We start from the raw sequence: 21800 nt of genomic DNA, 5'->3' as shown, positions 1-21800 counted from the left end.
CTGACCGCGGGAAGCGCGGCATAGGCCCCAGAGGGGGCAATGGGCATGGGAAGTGCGGCATAGGCCCCAGACAGGGGCGCTGGTGGTGAAACCAGCTCGGGGGTGCCTGAAGTGTAGGTAGGGCGCTGAAGTGTAAGGGCTTGATAACGCCTGGGAATAGCTGCGAGGCTTGGGGTGTGCTAAAAGGGAGGTTAGGTGGGGGTGTTGAAGCACCTCACTTGGTACGGAGGTAATACCAGCGGTGTCAAGGTGGAAGTAGGCAGCCTCCCTTACTGAACTTTATAAGATCAAAGACGTGGCGGGCGAGAAGAGGGTGCTGGGCCACCTTTAATTGACACGGCAAGGGACGCTAGCGGGATCACGGCCGCCCCTGCACCCACTCCATGACACAGTTGTTTCTCATCCATCTTCTTATCTCAGCCCAAGGTCAGTTTGGTCATAAAAGTTTGTATCTCAGTTTTGAAGTGTCCTTGCTGCCCATCTGGCAGGATGTGTGCGTTCCTCCTCCTCATTATCTCCTTTGTGCCCTAGGCCTCAAAGGGATTCTTCAGCCATCTATTATTTAGTTTGCTGACTGGCAACTTACACACTTGGCCTCTTGCTGCTTTCAAACACAGTTAAATCTTCTTTTCCTGTCTCTATGCCATTCTCTTGCCATTCACCCTTTCACATTCCCTCATTCATAAAAGGGCATGCAGAGTTCATTCACTTATGTCAAGCAAAAGAATACAAAATGGAGTTTTCAAGTTACTTACAGGACAAGACTAACATGGTTATATTTCATTACTATCACACTCTATGTTAACATCAGCTACATTAGTTCAGTTCATACTACACACATCTGTTAGTACCCATGTAAGGCATGCAATTTGTATTCTCTTTCCATGGCATACCACCTTCCTGGCAAGTGTTATAGTGAAAATTTGGTTGTAGCTGTGGGACTGCAGTGTTCCCATCCTGTGTGTGGGCAGCACAAGGTGAGAGGAGGTTTCTTGCACCTCCCTTGATGGCTTATGGAATAATTAGCAACCATGTAGCTCTCTGATAGCCTAAGTGAAGATGTAGGGAATGGGGCCATTATTCTGGAATGCTGTTGGCTTTTGTAAATGTATTTTGTAAATAAGAAATATGCTTATGCTTTGATTTTAATTAAAACATATGACATTACTGTTCATAAAGCTTGTTACAGTATTTAAAAAGAAATGTACCAACATGTTTGTTAGCAAATAAGTTAAACAGACACTGTATATAAAATTGCAAACAGGTACTACAAGGATTGTTGCAAGCCCATCGGTCAATTATTGTCTCAAAAGAAACCACAGCCCTTCTCTTTGTGCATGAAACAACCCGAGTATTCCATGATCGTCTGACTGAACTTGCTGAAAGAGAGATTTTTCATAATTTCCTGTCGAATGAATTATGCAACTATTTTAAGGTAAGTTTGTCTGTTTTTAATTTTTAAGAGGAATAATAATTTGTGGATTTGTTTTAAGCCCATTTTTCTAAAAAGACTAGTAATCATATTAGTATAAATGAAGGACACTCAGCTCCGCCATATTAAATACTGGTATCACTAAGAGCAGAATTTGACCTGAAAGTTTAAAAAGTTAGAATCTGTTCCTACTGTCTCCTGTACTTAAGCATTCCTATTGATTTCAAGACTTCTATAGAGGAAGGCTTGTAAGATTGAATCCATAAATATTAGATGCTCACCTGTTGGATCTGTGATGGGAGAAAATGAAAAGGACCCCCCCCCCGCCACACACACACACACACACACACACACACACACACACACACACACACACACACACACACATTGCACTTAGTTAGAGATGAGCATAGGCACTATGCTATGCGAGCATACTGGGATTTGATTTCAAGTCATGCTTTCTGTTGATAGCGGAAAAATAATTCTTTGCATTTATCAGCAAGAAAGATTTCAGCTAAGATGTATCTGGAAAAATGTAGAAATTTGACATCTTATTTTAGGAGCTGAAAATGAAATCATGAAGCCAGGAATGAGTAATAATAATAATGTATGCCCTTCCATTGATGTGTTGTATTAAGACATGTTTATATATCTTTAGCTTACTGCAGGAAATAAATGTTTGAAATTTATAGCAACTTAGTAATGTTTAAAATAATATGCAATATAATATTATTGTTTGTTAGGAGATTGCTTTCTACTTTACTTATTTTTCCAGGGAGTTCTCCCTCATAAATACAGATGAAGCCTAGCCTTGTTTAATCTTACAAAATCGTAACTCAAGTTGAAATGCCTGCATCTTTAGATTCTCAGTTTTTCGAAGCACTCAATTTAATCGTATTGCACAAAAGTTGCCAATTGTGGCATACAGAACTATCGATGTGTATTTTAATATCCAGGATAAGATCTTCACCTGGTGCACATTGGCATAGCCCTATTGGCCTCAGTAGAGCTATGGCAAATTACATCATTAAGGAACTAGCTATTAGAGCCATTCCAATCTACATTCATAATAAGAAAATCGCTTCACTAGCCTGAAACCAACTACACTACACTTTATGCTTAAGTAGACTCTTGGCTTCTAGGACTCTGATAATTTTGAGGCATTAAAGAAGAAGTCAGTTCTAGAAGTATATTTTGAAGTAGAGTACCCATTATCAGAGAATTAACAATGCAGAACCAATCAGTGATATATTTATATGATTATGTATTATCTAACAGACTCTTTTGTTATGTTGTCTCTATGTTCATGTCTAGTATTTATTCATCTGACAAAATTGCATACTATTTTAAATGTTTTCTGTGTTTAGAAAAATTAATTGGAAAATTAAATGTATAGAAAGCACCTGAATGATTAGCCCTCTTACATGGAACCATTATCAAGGACAATCAATTTCACAACTTAATTGTCTTAGCAATGCATCTTTAAATAAGATGCTATTAGATAAAAATGTGTGTAGATTATAGGAATTGGGTAGAATAAAGGAATTGTGGGTAGATTTAAAGGAACTGTAAAAAATAATAAAATGGCAAAAATATGAATACAGCTTAAACTAGTCATCTGTTTGTAAAATATCTAATTGATTTGCTATCAGTTATAAGTGGTTATCATTTATAGACTTAAGATTTTGAACTAAATAGAATTGATAAATGATCAATTTTTACATGATTTACTATCTGTGTTTGAGTATGCTAGCAGAAATATATAATTGTATATACAGTAATTCAACCTTTTTGATACCATGGCTCATGTGCAAAATGTTCCAAAACCTACTAGAGACTACAGATAAGTGGGCTGTGAAGGATCATGCTTGGAGTCAACAGAAAAGTACACTGTGGGACCATGTATAGCCTCTACATTTATCTATGTCCCTGACTCATGCACAAAGCTACCTCTTTACCTACCCCAGCCCACCTCTCTTCATCCCTGGCTGCAGTCCTACACACACACTTCCAGCTCACCTGCACGGCCCTGCAAGCCACAGTCCCTAACTCAAGTTGCTTCCCCACCGCTTGCTTTCTCCCACCCTTCTGTACAGTACCATAGCCTGCTTCAACCTTGTGTACTGTCTTAAGGTCCTACAGCCCAGCCCTAGCCCCTCACACATCTTCACCACTCATCTAGCCCCCAGCACCACCTGCTGGCCTGAAGGTAACCTCTCTCCCACCCCATTCACAGCCCTACAGTCTGCCTGCTTCATGGTACTCATCTCAGATGTGCTGTAGAGATGCCAGCACTAACTCTTCACACAAGCTAGTTCTGGAATTAGAGCTACACTCTCACCCACCCCAAATGTTCCTGTAGCACCAAGGAGTATTGCTCTGAGACACCATGTTTTCATACAGGAAGCAATATATGTGCATTCATGTGCACTGCACACAAGCTTAACTTTGTGCACATTTATAACTCCATTTACTTAAATGAAACTACACATGTGTTATCAAGCTATGGAATCAGTGCATCAGGCATCAGATATCTCTCTCCATGATTTAACTTCTTGGACTCCAGAACACCAAAAAGGCATTTAAATCAGATACATCCCTCTGTACCATCCTGCAGGATGTGTTTGCAGTCTGGGGCTATCCCAAAGTTAACCTGTCAAAAAAGTGCCATGTCTGTTCATCCTAAGTTCAGGATATCTGTCTGATATCTTCCTAATACTGTTTGGAATGGATTCTCTACACAAATCTACCAGCTTTTCTGATCCCCAGAGTACTTTTTGTAAAGTCAAACAAGATTCAACCAACCTGATTCATCATGATAGCCCCAAAATGTCTGAGGCAGTTCTTGTTCCCTGACCTCCTGCACTTCTCATTTCACAGCTCCAAGAGGTTGTTGTTCCCAGACCAACCATGTCAGGACAAGGGGAGGATGCTCAAGTTACAGCTAAACTCTTTCCACTTTACAGAATGGATGCTACTGGGTAGTTCTTGAGTATAATCTTCCCCTCTCAATGACATATTGATCAGCAGCAGGAAAATCTCCATAAGGCAGACCTACATGGTCATATGGACAAGGTTTTCAGCTTTATGGAAACCTCATTGTGTACAATGCAACACATGGCCCTGATTCCATATGACACATCCCTGTAATCTCTCACATGATAGTGCTTTGAGGGGTCTAATCAAGATGTGCCTTCCAGTACAAGATTCATTCAAACTGTCAGACATTAGTGTAATCCTTACAACCCTGATGGGTCCATGTAACAGGTCTAGCGCACTGGAGCCTTACTGTTGGTGGCTCTGCCTTCCTGTCTTGGGCTAACCGCCTGCTTACTCACCTGCCATGCCTTGATCTTAATTGATTGAGTGATGTAATTAGCAGGAGGCTGCCCATTTGATATGCCCAGTGTCAGGGGGGTGCTACCTGTGGCTCCTTTTCCTCCCTTACACTGCAGCCCAAGCCTCACAGATGGTACTTGACATGGTTTGCCCTATGCCTTGGCCCTCTTCTTTACTTCTGGGGGCCCTCTCTGCCCCCTCTCACTCCAGGGCTTCTCATTGCCCCCTAGCTCCAGGGCTCCCTGCTGCCTGCTCTAGGGCTGGGGCCAATGCGCCCCCAAACAATGCTGCGCCCTCTCTGGTGCCAGGAAACTCCACGCTACCGTGGCATCCCTATGAGGCCTCCTCCACCCCTAATAGCCTCACCCGGTCCTCTGGTTAAATAGTAAACACAAAACACAAAGCCGTGGGCTATAACATAAACTAAACTGCCCGGTCAAAAATCCATGTTCTGTCCCTACTGGAAAAATACTTCAACTCAGCTGCAACCAGGGGATGCTCTTGCAGTCTGTCTTCCCCTTTTCCACGTGTACTGACCGAGCTGCCCCCTCCTTGGTCGCCAGAGGGGAACTGCTCTCCTGGCCTTATGCTTGGGCTTAAGAAGGGGCCAAGCCCTGCCCCTTCCTGTCAGCTGACCCCCTTGGTTTCCCTACCAACCAGCACCTGTGCTGCCCTGGTGACTGGCAGTTGAGCCTCCCCCTTCTCACCACCAGGGGCCTCTCCTGCCATTTCTGCTTTTAGGCACAGGGCACCCATGTGCACTGCAACAGTCCACCTTTCAAATCTGGAAATGTCTTGCTGCCTATTTACTTGTTGTGCAGAGGTGCTCATTTCATGAAGAAGAGTAAGAGAGATCCAACTTGTAATGGAAGATCCTTTTATATAATGTTTCATCCAAACAAATTACCCATAGGACTTATTCCAAGCTTTAACCAATATATACTATCCAGTATTTTCCTGTATTTTTCCTGAAGTCTCATTTGTTCACATCCAAAGTTTTATTCCATGCTCCAGATGTGAGAGGATTCTTAGCCTTTTATTTGCAAAGATAATTCCAATCATTTTAACTCTTTATAGCCATAAGGGTACAAAGATATCTACCCAAAGGCTCTCCAGGTAGATTTCTGACTGCATTAGGCCAGACTATGAGATTGGAAGATGTTCCACCAAACCTGAGGCAGCACCTGCAGGTTTGCTAAGAAACATCTCTACTGTTAATACAGGAATGGACAAAATACAGCCCCTGGGTTGGATCCAAGCCACCAGCTGATTGTATCCAGCCCACAGGCAGGCAGTCATCAACTTATGGCATTTGGCCCACAGGCAGCTGGTGGCTCCAGCTCTGGCTGCTGCGTGGTGCCAGGCAGGCAGGCAGGGCTGTTTCCGCTATGCCAGGTGGGTGACTGCTTCCACTCAGCACTAACATGGTGGCATCAGCTGACTGAACCAAATGCCCAGCAGCAGCAGGGGCAGCATAGAGTTGTGCCCTTGGCACTGTCAACAGTTAGGCATTATCTATGCGGCGGACAAGGCTAGTAGCTTCCATGTCAGGGATGGGGATCAGGGTGTGCTACAGTTCCGGGCAGGTGGAGGGGGGCCAAGGAGGAAGGGAAAGATGTGGCCCTTGAGAGGATACCAAAACTAATTGAAACTAATTAAGTTAATTAAGATTCCCCTCCATCTAAAATAATTGCCTGCCTGTGTTAATAAAAAGTTGTTTGTGCCTTCACTAAACAGAAAAACATTTCAAAGTCTTTAGATCAAATATTGCAGTTTAAAAAGTAGTGCTTCAATCACTGTTCTCCTAAGGCCATGAGCATGTGTAGCTTGAAGTGTCCATAGTGCTTTTGAAACACTCCAAACAGTTAGCATACAGATGTGCATAGCCAGAGAAGCTTCATAAATGGTCAGGGTGCTTCAAAAATAACCCCTGAAAACAGAAGAAAAGTTTTGAAGCACTTACTGAACCAGCTGCACACTCCAATAGTTCTCCAAATATCACAGTGCTCTGCTCTCCCTCACCCCCATGGAAGGGTAGAGAGGACAGACAGCTAATGAGTGCTTTCCTGTACACTGAGCTGTCCTCAAGAATTACCAGAGGCATGCAGGGATTCCTTCTCTCCAGCCCCTTGTCTGGAGAGCGGTGCTACTGCATGCTTCTGCAGTCAAAATGTTTGGGAAGGGGAGCAGGAAGAGACAGAGACACATCTGCATGATGCCAAAGTGGATCAGATTAGAAGAGCTCCAGTATCTGGAGCATTTCAAATATATGTCTGTCCATACCCAAATTCTCTGGGATCCTGTCTTTGTGTAGACTGGACATTTCTTTGAAGTAACCCATAGAGGAATGCACATATGGACAACCACTCAAAGAAGAAAAAGAAGGTATTTATAGTGACTAGCATTATTTTAAGAAGTGCTGTTCATATGCATATTCTGAAACCCATCCTAGAATCAATGAGTCGGAAAGGACCTAGACAGATCATCTAGCCCGATCTCCTGCCAGGGGCAGGAAGGAGCACTGGGAGCGGCAGGGGTCATAAGACCCCAGCCAGCCACCTATCCAGTCTCCTCTTGAAGATTTCCAGGGAAGGTGAGAGCACCACCTCCCTGGGAAGCCTATTCCAGGCTCTGGCCACCCTTACAGTGAAGTAGTTCTTCCTAATATCTAACCTACCTATCCTCCCTCAGCTTGCGGCCATTGTTCCTGGTGACTCCAAGGGGGGCCCTAGTGAACAGACATCCCCCGAGTCCCTGCTGGTGGCCCCTGATAAGGTTGTAGGCAGCCACAAGATCCCCCCTCAGTCTCCTCTTGTGGAGACTGAAAAGATTCAGGTCCCTCAGCCTCTCCTCATAGGGCTGGCCACGGAGGCCCTCAACCATACGAGTGGCCTCCTCTGGACCCTCTCCAGGTTCTCCACATCCCTCTTGAAATGCAGCGCCCAGAACTGGACACGGTACTCCAGCTGCGGCCTGACCAGCGCCGCATAGAGGGGGAGCAAGACCTCTCTGGACCTGTTAGTGATGCCCCTGTTGATGCATGACAGGGTGCAGTTGGCTCTGCCTATTGCTTCATTGCATTGGCGACTCATATTCATCCTGGAGTCAGTCCTGACTCCAAGATCCCTCTCTGCCTCTGTGCTGCTGAAAGGGCAGCCCCTAACCTATAACCATAATGCTGGTTCCCTCTCCCCAGGTGCAGCACCCAGAACTTGTCCTTGTTGAACCGCATCCTGTTCAGATCCGCCTACTTCTCTAACCTTCTAGGTCTGCCTGGATGCGGTCCCTGCCTGCCAGTGTATTCACTTTACCCCACAGCTTGGTGTCATCAGCAAACTTGAACAGGGTGCTCTCCACACCCTCGTCCAGGTCGCTAATGAAGTTGTTGAACAGCACCGGCCCAAGGACCGAACCCTGGGGGACTCCGCTGCCCACACCTTCCCAGGTTGACATCGACCTGTCCACCACCACCCTCTGGGTGCGCCCCTGGAGCCAGTTTGCCACCCATGTGACCATGCATTCGTCAGTGCCTCAGTCCCTCAACTTGCCCACCAGAATTGGGTGGGACACCGTGTCGAAGGCTTTCTGGAAGTCCAAGAAAATGACATCGACTTCCTCCTTCACATCTAAGCTCTTGTTACCTGGTCATAGAAAGAGACCAGGTTAGTCAGGCAGGATTGGTCTTGCACGAACCCATGCTGGTTACCCCTCAACAATACTTCCCCTGCAGAGAAATGTGGCCCTTGATAATTTTTTCAAAGACCTTCCCCAGGATAGAAGTGAGGCTGATTGGCCTGCAGTTGCCAGGCTCCTCCTTCCTCCCCTTCTTGAAAATAGGGACCACATTGGCCCTTTTCCAGTCCTCAGGGACTTGGCCCGAGCACCAGGAGTCCTTGAACAGCCGTGCCAATGGCTCCGCAATGACACCAGCCAATTCCCTCAGCACCCGCGGATGAAGGTCATCTGGGCCCACCGACTTGGACACATCTAAGCCCTCCAGGTAGTCCTTAACTAGGTCTGAACTGACAGTTGGGGAAATCGCATCCTTCCTGGGCCTCTCTACGCTGTCACCCAAGAGCACCCCATTGTCAGCAGACAGGAACACAGAGGCAAAGAACTTGTTGAAGAGTTCTGCCTTCTCTCACACATCCGTCACCAACTGCCTTGCCCTGCCTCATAGGGGTCCAATGTTACCCCGAGACTTCTTCTTGCTACCTATATACTTGAAAAAGGACTTTTTGTTATCCTTAATCCCAGAAGCTAACTAAGAGCCAGTGCTGCTTTAGTCTTCCTCACCAAATCCCTACAAGCTTGGGTCAGGGAGGTGTACTCCTCCTTTGTCCCTTCCCCCTGCTTCCACCGCCAATATGCTTTTTTCTTTGCCCTCAGGCCAGCCTGGATATCCGCGCTCAGCCATGAAGGTTTCTTGGACCCTTTTTCCGCCTTCCTGCACAGAGGAATTGCATCCTGCTGTGCCCCAAGGATAGCCTCCTTGAGGAAGAACCACCTTTCCTGGACCCTGGGCTCCAAGTGCCTCCCTGACTACTGCCCTGAGCACGTCTAAGTTGGCTTTCCTAAAGTCAGGCATTTGCGCAGTGCTAGTTACCCTCCCCACCTTTCTCTGAATAGCAAACTGGATCATTTCATGATCACTGTCCCCTAGCCTCCCTTGTACTAGCACCTCCCCCCCAGGTCGTCCCCAGAGGCATCAGAAACTCTATCATTCTTCATTCCGTTGGCAGAAAGCATGAGGAGAGGCACAGGTCACATATTCACTATACAGATATTGCCAGTCAGAATTTTTTGTGCCCAAGTGTATGAGATGTGTGTATCCAGTGAAACATGAATGTGGAAAATGCCTTTGAAATAACTTCAGTTACTATAAAGTAAGTTACTTCTCTTTTCATTTCTGTATGTTTCTGTTTCTGAGCAGTCTTGTGTGAATAATAGAGTAAGATTGAAGAAATGGAGCCATCTACTGGACGTTTTACTTGATCATGAAATTAGAAAATTGAAAATACAGCAGCTTAAACATTTTCTTATTTTAATACAAGTTAGATCAAATAGTGAAAAATGAGGAATACTTGCTTTAGATGTGTCACAATTAAGTCATTTTTAAGGACTAATTTTTGAATACTCACCTTTTTGAGAACCTATTGGCACTTTGAGATGCCACTTATAAGATTGCTAAAGGGACCTTACCACCTTCAGGAGGAATGCTTTATCTGTCCTTAATGTCTGCCATCAGAGCCAATGTCACAATTTCAGACTTGTACAGCAGCTACTTGGAAATCTATTTATGTTTTGTATAGCTCTTCTTTCCTAACTATCTCTTGATCATCATAGTCCTGGTCTGCCTGACCAGCAAGTTAGTTCCTCTCTTGAGGTACCTTCCCTGACTCAGTCTTGCCCTTATTCATATTTACAGTTATCATGCCTAGCCATTTCTAGTTCCCACTGTCCCTTTTCATTTCCACTTGTTATTCCCTTAGATGCCTAGTCTAACACACATATGGGCCCATTCTCTTCTCCAGGGTCTTCATCTAGTCCAGGTCCTTCATCCCATTCTCCCACATTTATTCTCTAAGTCTTTTTGTCACAAATCTCCCTTTGTCCCTCTGCCCCCTAGCTCCATGTCAGAACTGACTACCCTCCCATGCTTTCCTCAACAGTCCTGCAGCACCAGTCCCTCCCACTTCAGTTCCTCATCTGATCTTAGGGTTTCCCCAGTAGTTGTCAGGTAGTTTCTAGGATGGAATTCCTTTTCCTTTCATGCATGTAAATAGAAGTTTTCTAGCTGCATAAATCACATTTTTGCCATTTAACCAAAAGTTGCAGTTCCTCTTTCCGTACAGTGTGGATGTGTAAGCATGAACACATAGACCAAGCACGCACAGCAGGCTGAGCACTGGCTGGGAACATGTTCTTCGCTTGCCCTTCCCCACACAAACACATTGGTTTCTGGCTGACTACATTTTGGGGATTGGACATGAGTACTTGTACAGAATGAGTATGTGTACACACCTGCCTGTACACTCAGTCTATATGTAGCTTACTGCACATGCTCAGTCTACATATGCATGCATGTTCACACAGGGACCTCCAACCCAGGCATGAGGCAGGATCATCTCTATTCAAAGCATCCCATATAAATCCAGACAATCAAATTGATCATTTAGCCTATTAGTAAAACTACACAATCAACCATGACACAACCACAAAGCATAACACCCTAACCTGCCACAGGTAAAGCAGAGAGACAACAGCAGTTAATGTCTTGCATCTGTAAAAGTTTTTTAAGATATACTTGAGAGATCCAAGGAAGAGGGCCATGTGAGCTATAATGGAAGGCAACCCCCCCACACACGCACAGTCTGTACCAGTCTGACCATAGAGTAACATTCCTCCCTAACCCCAAGTATGGCTATTGGTCTGACCCCAAGCAAAGGGGCAAAACCTTCTAGCCAGGAACCTTTAGGTTTAAATCCCAGGAGAAGCCTTGGCACTTTCCATTCAAAATCCTGAGCTTTGGCTGTGGCCAACATCCAGTGTGTCCGAGGAAAGTGAAAAAAAACCCTGCAACATGAAGCAACAGAATCAGGAAAAGAAATCCCTTCCTGGCCCCATGTGGCAGCCAGCAAAGCCCAGAAGCTTGGGAAATACCCATAAGTGCATAAGCATAGCTACTCCTAGATGATCTTTGATCAATGCTCATCCAATCTCAGCAATTACCCTAGGAAGTCTATTCCCCTTCCTCACTGTTCTTACAGGGAAGAAGTTCTTCCAGATACCCAATCTAAACCTACTTTGCTGTAATTTCAAACTTTTGGTCTGCATCCTGCTCCCTGCAGCAAAAAAGAAAAAGGTTTTCCACTTCTTTATGGCAGCCCCTCCAATATTTAAAGACTGCTATCATGTCCTCTCTTAAGAATCTTTTCCATAAGTTAAATATGTCTATTGAACATAAATTGAACATGCCTTTATCATGTATATTCCCTGCCTCTAGACCTGATTTAACTTCTCTACATCCTTTTTAAAAAGCGAAGCCTAAAACCGCACACAGGATGCATGTACGTGTGACACTTAACTGCACAGTAGCATAGTTTACTGCGAAGTAAGCATGTGTGACTACATGTGCAAATGTTTACTATGCAGTAACCCTACCTAATTGCAAGTAAATTTGCTACCTGCAAATGCAAGTAGCAAATTTACTTTTGATTAGTAATGGTGTGTTATCACTCATGTAGATGCAGTAGCGCTCATGTAGATCTCTCATGGTTGTCACTGGTTGGTCTCTCTGTGTTCATCATACTGTCCATGTCCTGTCTCATCAACGCATTCCAAGCTCATCACATGCACACCCTTCCCAAAACAGGAATTTTAGCCCCCACTCTTGCACCTTGTGTGCTGGTGCCACCTTATTTCATGTTGTGTGAGAGGGGAGGTAGAAGCCCCCCTCCCAGTATGTCCCGGGACCCCACGTGATAAGCACTGGTACTTACAGCAGGGAACAGGATGAGCGGCAGCTGCGGGGAAATGCCGACACAGGCTCAGCAGTTCCACAGCTGCCTGAGCCTGTGGATCGGCAAGCCCTGGGAGCAGGGCCTGAAGGAAACGTGGGTTGCTCAAAGGGCAGCTGGGGAGAGAACCAGCTACCCAGGTGGAGAGGAGCAGAATGCCAGCCGGGAGATGCAGACGGCAGAACCGGGCAAGGATGGCAGAACATAACACAGAGGGAGAACCCCCAGCATCAGCCGGGGAAGCCCAGATGGGAGAACCAAGAGTCCAGGCTCGGGAAGCTGAAGATTGCTGGAAGGCCACAGCAGGGAAATGGTCTTCTCCACAATCACAGGCAAAGACACAGCTCCGCAGAGTTCAGGGAAGGGTGGTGAGCGATGGCAAAATCCTGTGGGCAGCCTGGTGAAGAAGGAGGAACAGGCGGCGACTGGCTCAGAGCCCAGCGAGGAAGTGGTAAGTACCACCAGGTAGTGGGATCAGGAGTGATTAACTCATAGTCAGCTGGTCCCTGGGAAGAGTACCCGGAGAGACGGACAAATTCCTTCGTCCATCCCAGAGAGGCAGAGAGGTCCTGGGAGCCAGAATCCCAGGCACCTGTCGGCAGATGCCGAACATCTTCTCTTTTAGTTAAGAATTTTCTAAGTTATTGTTACCCCCCAGGCTGGGGCATGTTTAGTTACCCGAAAGTTGGTCTGAAGACTAGGGATCAACTTGGGAGAGATTGGTGGCCAGAAAGACCCAAACCCGATCGAGGCAAGCCACGTGGATGAGACGAGATCGTCCTGGGGAAGATTACAGGGAACAGTGCCCTTCCAGGCCGTGGATGTGGTAAGGGTGGGGTAAAGAGGAGTTTTGGAGCCCCACAAAGAAAGTCCAGGGTCACGAGCCCTCTGGGACCACTAACAAGAAACTGCCTCCCCATCAATCAACATCCAAGTCATGGCAGGCGAGTAGGGGAAGCGCTCAAAACCATCTAGGTGGCCCCAGGGTGCAGTCTTACCCTGACGTCGCTAGGGAAGAAGGCACCAACCAGAAAGGGGGCGAAGCCTTACAGCACCTACCAGCAACCTTATGGAACAGTATGGTACTTTTCCAGGCTGTGTGTGTATCTATTTGCCTGGTTGTGTTAGACAGCCTATCTGCTCCTAAAGGCTGTGTGAAACTCTGTGCGTGTGAGAGAGAGGGAGAGAGAGACCCAGGCTTTTCAAAATCAGTTAAACCCTACTGCCCATCCTGAACCATTCTAATGCATATACCTATATGTATAAGCCAATTCCAAAAAGAAAACCTCTAAATATCATTTTCAAGTCATCACCAGGTACTAGATGTCTAAAAGAAAAAAATCACCAGAAATGTTTCAACACTGAAAAATACTGTATTTTTTTAACCTTATTCTTAAGAATGGTTGATTTATTATTAACATTTCCAAAAGTAGCAATGAGTGACACCCAGCATAAAAAGAATACAACAGTCCAAACAGTTAAAGCTACTAAAGTCAAGATCTTATAAGTGGAAGTGCCAGTCAACCATAATAGAGTGCGCTATTAGCCCTATCTCTATTATATGCATATATGCATAAGTATACTTATGAACATGAGCACATACACATGCCAAATTGGATAAGATCCCTTTGAAAACTGGTACACTTAGTAGGAAGATTAATATTATACTTTAACCACCAAAAATGGTTTACAAACAGCATTGAATATTGCATTCAAATATATTTACAATATTAATAGAATGGTTTTTATTTTTAACAGATTGTATGGACCAAAGAAAAACTAATGGAGGAGTCAACTATATTTGCTGATTTTCTAGATATGAACATGCCTCTTGGAAGTAGGATTTATCAAAATATCACTAACTATAAAAAACTTGTTTCTGTCTTGGAAGCATTCCATATGAAAATGAGTTCAACAAATAATGAGGTAAAGTGAACAGATGTCTTCTTATCTGTAGTTACTGAATTGAAATTAGGAAAAGAGATCCTTAAAAATATTTTTGAGCTTGCCAAATTATCGGTTTTTAGTACAGTTATCTAAGTTGCAATGACAGAAATTGAATGTGTCCAGTCTACTTTCATACATGCAAATTTGGCATTTTAACACTATACAGTTACTTGATTTCTGTCTGCAGTAGATATTGATGTGTGCAAGCATGGATAGTGAAAATGCAGCAAGTATACATGCATCGTAAGAACACGGATTTAAAAATATATTCGTGGCAGGGTTATTATTGGTATTATAATATTTTAATGCAAATAATTTGTTACACTAGGCAAAAGAAGAAGGATTATCTTAAGGCTAAGGCACTGGATTTAGACCCAGGAGATTTGATTTTGTTTCTAATTCTGCTTTACATGTGTCACTGGCCCTTTGGTTTCAGTTCCATTCTTTAAAATGGTACCAGGGATGTTCAAATAATGTAGAATTAATGTAGAACATAAAAAATGCTTAGGTACTATGATGATGAACACTATAAAAAACTTAGAAATAAATTTAGAAAAATAACATCAGTTAAAATGCTATTACTGTTTATCACTAGACACAGTTAAAATCTTTCTAACTGTAAAAATAATAGGAGATCCAGTAAATCATAGCTGCTGCTATAAGTAAAAAGTTTCTATTAATTTAACCTAGAACAGGGGCAGGTAAAATATGGCCCGTGGGCTGAATCTGGCCCACCATGCCATTCTATCCAGCCCTGCAGGACACCTACAAAGTTTAGAAAATTAATATTTATCTGCTGCAGGCTCCCTGTCAAAGATGACAGGAGCCAGGGGCAGGAGGACCCAAGGGAAACCAGCAGGAGTCAGGAAAAAAGCCAGACTGGTCCTGCCTTTTCCCCCTATCCCCAAAAGTGTCTGCCTGCTGCAGCTTTCCCTGTACACGGCCAGCTGCTCCAGCACCATGAGGCCCCTGGCTGTATTGCTGGACCACAGAAGCAGGGGTGTGCCAGTAGCCAGGGAGCAGGAGGGGTGTGTGTGTATGTATGTGTGTGTCTGTCTGTCCATAGAGTGAGTCCCACAAGCACCCCCCACCATACACATGCACCCATACCCGCTTGCACTGCCATACCCACAGACCCCTACACCCACACCCTCTCACACAGCCCAGCCACCCTCCCCCACAAACCTCATACCCACCCAAACCCCAAATATCCACACACACCCACATACTCCCTCACTCCACACCCACCCTCCCACACCTATCCACCCTCCACGCACACCCAAAAGCCCCCCCACAAACCTATACCCACTCCCAATGCCCCCCACAGTTTACAAGAGTAAGACTTCATTTTAAGCTATTGTTCAATCACCTCTATGTACACTACACAAACACATGTAAATCAGGACAAAAAGATTTTTTGAAATCAAATTAATGTATGTTATAGATGTGTGATTTTTTTAGAATATAATTTAGTATTTTTTCTGGCTCTGAGATGGCAAAACCCCTTGCTAAAAGCAGTACTTCTGATGGCAAAGGTCAGGGGTTAGGGGTCGGGACATCTGGTCCCAAGATGGCAAACAGGGGGCAAGGCTATCCATGTGGCGCTCAACAGCTTGCCAAAACTCAGTAAGCTGCCCTCCACCCAAAATAATTACCCTTCCCTGGCCTAGAATGACATGTCATTTACCATGAGATAATGTTTTATTATTCTTTTTAACAACTCTTAATTTCATAGAATTATGTATCAATTGAGTGAAATAAAAAATTATGTCAACAACAAGCTTTTTAAGAGAATGCAGTCCTTAAAGGCAAGTTATCTCACCTCCCTTTTGAAAAAGATAAATTATGCTAAAGTTTCTTCATTTAACATGACACCAGCAGAGGGCAATGCTACTTGAGAAATATATGACATCTTGAGGTGACTAAAAAGAAGTTTCCAGTTTGCAAGAATTTTTTTTTCTGACCAGCTCTAATGAAATTTAATTTTGGTGCCAACAAGATAGTTTCATGATGTCTTTAATTTGTCGTCTTCACTTTCCTATTCACATTATTAATGAGATTCCACTTAAAGCTTTCAAGTAGGGCTTTCTCCCCTTTAAAAGGCATAATTAATTGTAATACACTTCAAAAGTGTTATGAGAGGACTTCAAAAATTGGGTCATTGCTAGCCAACCACAGAACAAATTCCTGCCTCTATCCCTCTTTATGTAACAGTCAATGCATACATCAATAGATGCAGAGGTACACTGACATTATTCTGCTGGGTGTGGCTAGATATGGTTTAAGAGACCTGTGCATAGTATTTAAGTTTTTTGTCTGCTGCAGACTACTGCTTGCCAAAGGATGTGAGGAAGCTGTGCTGAGGCTAATAAAAGGGTTGTCACGGTAGCATAGCAAGAAGAGAACAGGTGGCAGTATTGAGAGTTTTTAAAGTGAGACTTAAGGGATAAGTACAGACAATCAAAAAGGCTGAGGCTAAGTCAGTTCAATCTTTGCAGGTTAGTCTAAGCTGGAAATGCATCCACATGCCTGCAATGACCCAGGCCAGAAGCTGGGGGCAGTAGAGCACACTTCCCTGCTCAGCTGGCGCAGACAGCTTGGGCCAAGACTTAGCCCACCCATCATGTGAGGGGATGATTGCGGGAGAGGTGCAAAGCATTCTGGGATGCTGGGGAACTGTGCTTTGATTTGAATCTCGAGGGGATCTGGGACAGAAGTTCAATAAAATGATTTAACCTAAATCATTTAAGTCTGTTATTACATCATGGGTGCCAAGTAGGGCTATGCGAAATTTCGCTGGCTGTTTCATTTCAATGTTGTTTCAACTCATTTCGAACTTGAAACAGTGGCATCAAAACCAAATGAAGGGCTTCGAAACAGTCTCAAAATGAAACAAGGGCAGTCAAAATGTTTCAAAGTTTTGAAACGTTTCAAGTTTTGAAGCTGAAGCTGAGCTTCCCTACAGAAAAACAGAAAGTAAGGAGAGGGAGGGGAAAGAGGCGGGAGGGACTGCTCTCATATTGACTGTGTAGCTGGCCGATGACCCTGATCCTTCCCTGAGGTCCCTTCCAATCCCAGTGCTCTGGGGGAGAGATGGAAAAACAGAATAAAAGGCAGCATTATTTGAACTGGCCTACTTCTGCCTTGGGGTCAGTTACTGAGATGTCTTCCAGAAGCTCAGCAGCATTAGACAACAAAGGCTACCATTCATTTCCTACTTGCTAGCCTAGCAAGTGGGATTCAGGAATACCTTTCGCTTTCTTTCTATACTCTTTTATTTTATTATTATATTCATTGATTGATTCCTTTCCATTTATTCCTCCCCCAGAATCCTCTTTTTGTTTAGTCTGTTTTGATTCTTTTCAAATCTGTGCTTTCTCTCATAGTATGCATTCCATTCACTTTACAGGGAAGCACAGCATAATTACATACAGCATCTAGACTAACAGCAGCAGTAAAAAAAAAAAACAACTCCACATCTCTTGTTCCTCTGATCTCAATAGTGAGCAGCAATTAATGCTGCCAATGCACCCCTGTCACCAAAAGTCTGGACGCACAGAGAACCTCATAGGATAGATGCTGTATGGAGTCTTCTCAGCCACACATGAAACCAAATAATGCTCACTTATATTGTTATAATACTATTGAATTCAGTGAAGCTGTACCACTGTAATGGAGAGCAGAGTGTAGCTCATGGTGGTTGCTTTTGTAAACAGACCAGGTCACTGATGGTTACAGTGAACTAAGTGCAGTCATGAAAGTGGCAGTCATGAAATTGGCGGACAATCAAGAAGCAAAGAAAGAGAAGACATAAATGTGTTGGGTTTTTTTATTAATATTTTACCAATTGAAATTGAACTGTGACTCCCAGCTTTTCTAGGTATTTTCTCCTCCTTAGTCCTTTTCCCCTTGTTACCCACCATAAATGTCACTTGGCATGTGCTGCTACTTTTCTTACCGTACTTGAAGCTTTTCTTTTTTGATTCCCCAGACTACAATGGTGTTCTTTAAGGAAGCTGTAGAACACATTACAAGAGCTGCAAGAGTTTTTCGACAGCCAGGTGCTCACATGATCCTGGTAAGAATATTAATCTTTTATATTTACATAGCTGTAAATTTTTAAAAAAACAAACCCTAAAGGCACCAGTGGAATTGGGGTTTTATGCAGAATTTGCACTTGTCCTGACCAAGAAGGTTCATTTAACTTGCATTACCTTTTATTATGTTCTGCCTGATTAAATGCAAGTTAAGATCAGAACTAGCCTTTGTTTCATTTATGTTTACCAGCTGTAAGCTAAGTTGAAAATTGAAATTGTATTTTAAAGGAAATTATTCTGGCACTGAATGCTATTACTCATTCATTTATGTTCCCTGTATGACCACATCATCCCTCCAGCTCCAAGAATGCTTTACCTCAAGATCCTGAGTTTTTGGTTGTAGCTGTGTTGGTCTAAGGACATGGCAGGCAAGGGTCTTTGGGTAGATGTGATATCTTTTATTAGACCAACTGAGTAGTTGGGGAAAAGTTCTTGGCAAGCTTTCGGGTGCAGTCACCCTTTATCTGGCATAGGGAGTCTCTGCTGGTCTGAGACTCCAAGGAATGAGAGAAGGTAAAAGTGTGGTAGGATGTCAGTGAAAATGTAAGTAGGTAGAGATAAGCAAGACAAAAGGTAAAGCAAGGGGGAAGAGAGCAGGGGGAGAGAGGGAAAAAAGGGTTCAGAGAGAGGTCTCTTTTTTTTCTTCTTCAGTTTGAGCTGGGGAAGGAGCAGTTTGCAGGCAGAGAACAGACTGAAACTCAGTAGACCACATCTTGGGATCCAGCCCGCAAACTGACTTTGCACGCAGGATCCAGCCCACAAACCAGCCTCGTGACACTCCTCAGGTCCATGGGGCCCCAGAAGTTGAACAGCATTGATCTATATAGAATAATTAAGCTAGATCTTAAATAACTTTTCAAAATCGTCTTGAAATTTTTCCAAATTTAGCACAAAGTATATATAGTTTGCTCTTTGCCACATTATCTGATAAAGATTTTGTGAGTCAAGATGTTTTGAAACATATGACACAAACTGTGAATTTAGGGGGTTTGGGTTCTATTCCTAACTGTACCTATGACTTACTTTGTGACTTTGTCAATTTAGCTTCATTGTTTTAGCTTCATTTTTTTCCACTTATAAAATGGGGAAAATATTTAACTTTCTAAAGGGCTTTTAAATTTATGAATTAAACGAAATGAGAAAAAATTAGCCCAAGAATGTTTACATTTCTGTCACACCCTACTGTACTGCAGTTTATATAGTACCGTACTTTAACAGAATCAAATAAACGTGTGAGTAGAAAAAAGAAAAACACTGGAACAATGCATGTGTAATTATACAAATGTTTCATTGTATATTTAATTATGAATGTATTGAATACCAAAGAAGTTCTTCAGTCATTATATGTAAATGTAAATAAAATTATATATAAAAACTGATATTTTTCTGCAGATTGGACTGGATGGAAATGGGAAAGTAACATGTGTGACTCTAGCCTGTTATTTATCAAACTGCAGTCTTTTTAGATTGTCTATTACCCACAGTTATACTTACTCAGATTTCAGAGAGGACCTGAAAAAAATTTATAGGCAAACAGGGCTGGAGGGACAGAGGACTGTTTTTCTTATCACTGATTCAGACATACTAAAGGTAAACAGTCTTTTATATGATATTATTGCCAAAATGAGGGCATGTTGATGGATGCATGTATGTTTAATTGTTTAATTTAGAGTTACACCAAAGTGCATATGTACAAACAGAGACCAAGATCCAAAAGTCATGCTATATAATTCTCATTCAAAGTCAAAAGCAAAACCAATAGATTTCAATAGTGAAGAATAGAGCTTGTGGCATTTACTGTATAATGATAAACTTTTTTTTTCCTAGGCTGAGTTCTTACGTCACTCTGATATGAAAAAATGAGTGCCAAGTTTAACTAAGAGATGAAAATTAAACATTTTCAAAGAACAATCTTAAGAAAAATTAATTATCAGAATATATATACAAGTTATTGATGGTTGGAAAATTTGGATATTTGACTTCTTGTTTCAACATATATTTTTGGCTGTGTTTTTGAATGTGCCCCTGTATATCATCTTGTCTGTTTTTTTGTACTTATATCCTTTGGTTTTTATATATGCCATATATGTCCCTAATAAACCCCAAACCAGTATTTGAACTGTCACTGTTTGGGTATCCTCAAAAGTGTTTTGAGCTATGATTGTGATGCTTATGTGGAGTACATCTCTTTTCTCTGAAAACTGGACTGGAATATTGGCAAGAACAAACCATCGTATAAGATTTCTAGTACTTTAATTTTTAATGGGGTCAGATGTAATAGGAAAATAGTCCTTTTTGTAAAACTTCCTTTTCTTTTTTTCATTCAAAATCAAGATATGTAGAAGTATGGGAAAACTGAGATACAACATAAAAGTTAACTAGTCTTTTCTACCTTAAAAAAGTGTCAGGTTTGATTAGAGTTGTAGGCAAAGATGTGGATTAATTCCTCTTTTATTCAAACTCCTCCACCCTTTGTACACGTAATCCAAATACCACAAAAGCAGTGGTCATCAACCAAGGATCCCAGAGCCTCTTGAGGTCAGTCCTGGGCTGGGGGGGCTGAGCGCATGTGCATGCATGCCTCCCCCAGCCCAGCAGGTCAGTCGGTGGAGGAGGGAATGGGTGGGTTCCCAGGGCACAATGTTCAGCCTGCAGTGGGAGCCACCACCTCTACGCGGCTAGAAGTCTGTGCTGGGCTGTTCCCACCAGACTGGCAGGTGGTTGTGGCACTGGGAGTGGGGGGACTACAGCCCCCCTCCATGGCCTCGCTCCCAGTACTGCCTCTGCTGCCTGGCCTGAGCACAGCCCAGCCAGGAACAGCGCAGCACTGCCCAGCCCACAGCTGAAAAGTTGGAGACCACTGCCATAAAGTATTATGTTGTTAATTTTACAATCAAATAAGCTATGGAGGGATTACTAATTGCTGTCCTTCCTCTTAGGAATGTTTTTTAGAAGATTTGAGCTATATTCTGAATTCTGGAGAAGTACCTGACTTATTTGATAAAGAAGAGGTAGAAGATATTGTTGTGAAGCTTACAGCTGTTGCCGAAAAGGCTAACTACTCTAACAGCAAAGAAGCTATTCTGTCATTTTTTCTGCAGGTATTTTGTTAATTACATTAATATCATAGGATTTTGAAACTTTTTTTTAATCAAAATGTTAGAGTGCCACATGCTGCTCAGGCTGAAGACATTGCCATTGACATCAGTTAAATAGAAAGAGGTCCCAAGCCCACATACTTCAAGAGTCTCCTTAGGTCAGTAGTACTCAACCCCCAGCATAAAGAACAGAAGTGTGTCACAGAGCCGTGTTATATATCCTATGAAGCTCTCTGTGGCTCCAGACATTTGGTGACAGAGGTGCATTGGCAGCATTAATTGCTGCTCCTGTGCTGCCAAATTTATGGACCTGTGAGAAGCCCCAAAGACATGGCCTTGCATGCTAGTTCACACCAGTGTGCATAAA

At 43.2% G+C, this 21800-nt stretch overlaps 1 protein-coding gene across 1 annotated transcript in view; it reads left to right on the top strand.

Annotated features, from left to right (window-relative positions):
* Positions 1-21800, top strand: part of DNAH14 (dynein axonemal heavy chain 14) — a gene marked incomplete at its 5' end in the record, with an annotated part of 313251 nt that overhangs the window by 203851 nt on the left and 87600 nt on the right. Inside the window, 5 exon segments of the mRNA XM_090036082.1 lie at positions 1265-1435; positions 14050-14244; positions 18230-18316; positions 19728-19925; positions 21275-21436. Of these exon segments, the coding sequence (XP_089892208.1) occupies positions 1265-1435; positions 14050-14244; positions 18230-18316; positions 19728-19925; positions 21275-21436 (813 nt within the window).

This window comes from Crocodylus siamensis, chromosome 1 (genome assembly GCF_052110815.1).
Source record: "Crocodylus siamensis isolate JL-2025a chromosome 1, ASM5211081v1, whole genome shotgun sequence".
NCBI classification, from domain to species: Eukaryota; Metazoa; Chordata; order Crocodylia; family Crocodylidae; genus Crocodylus; species Crocodylus siamensis.
The sequence above is the reverse complement of the archived record's forward strand: the minus strand, read 5'-3'. Positions and strand labels throughout refer to the sequence as shown.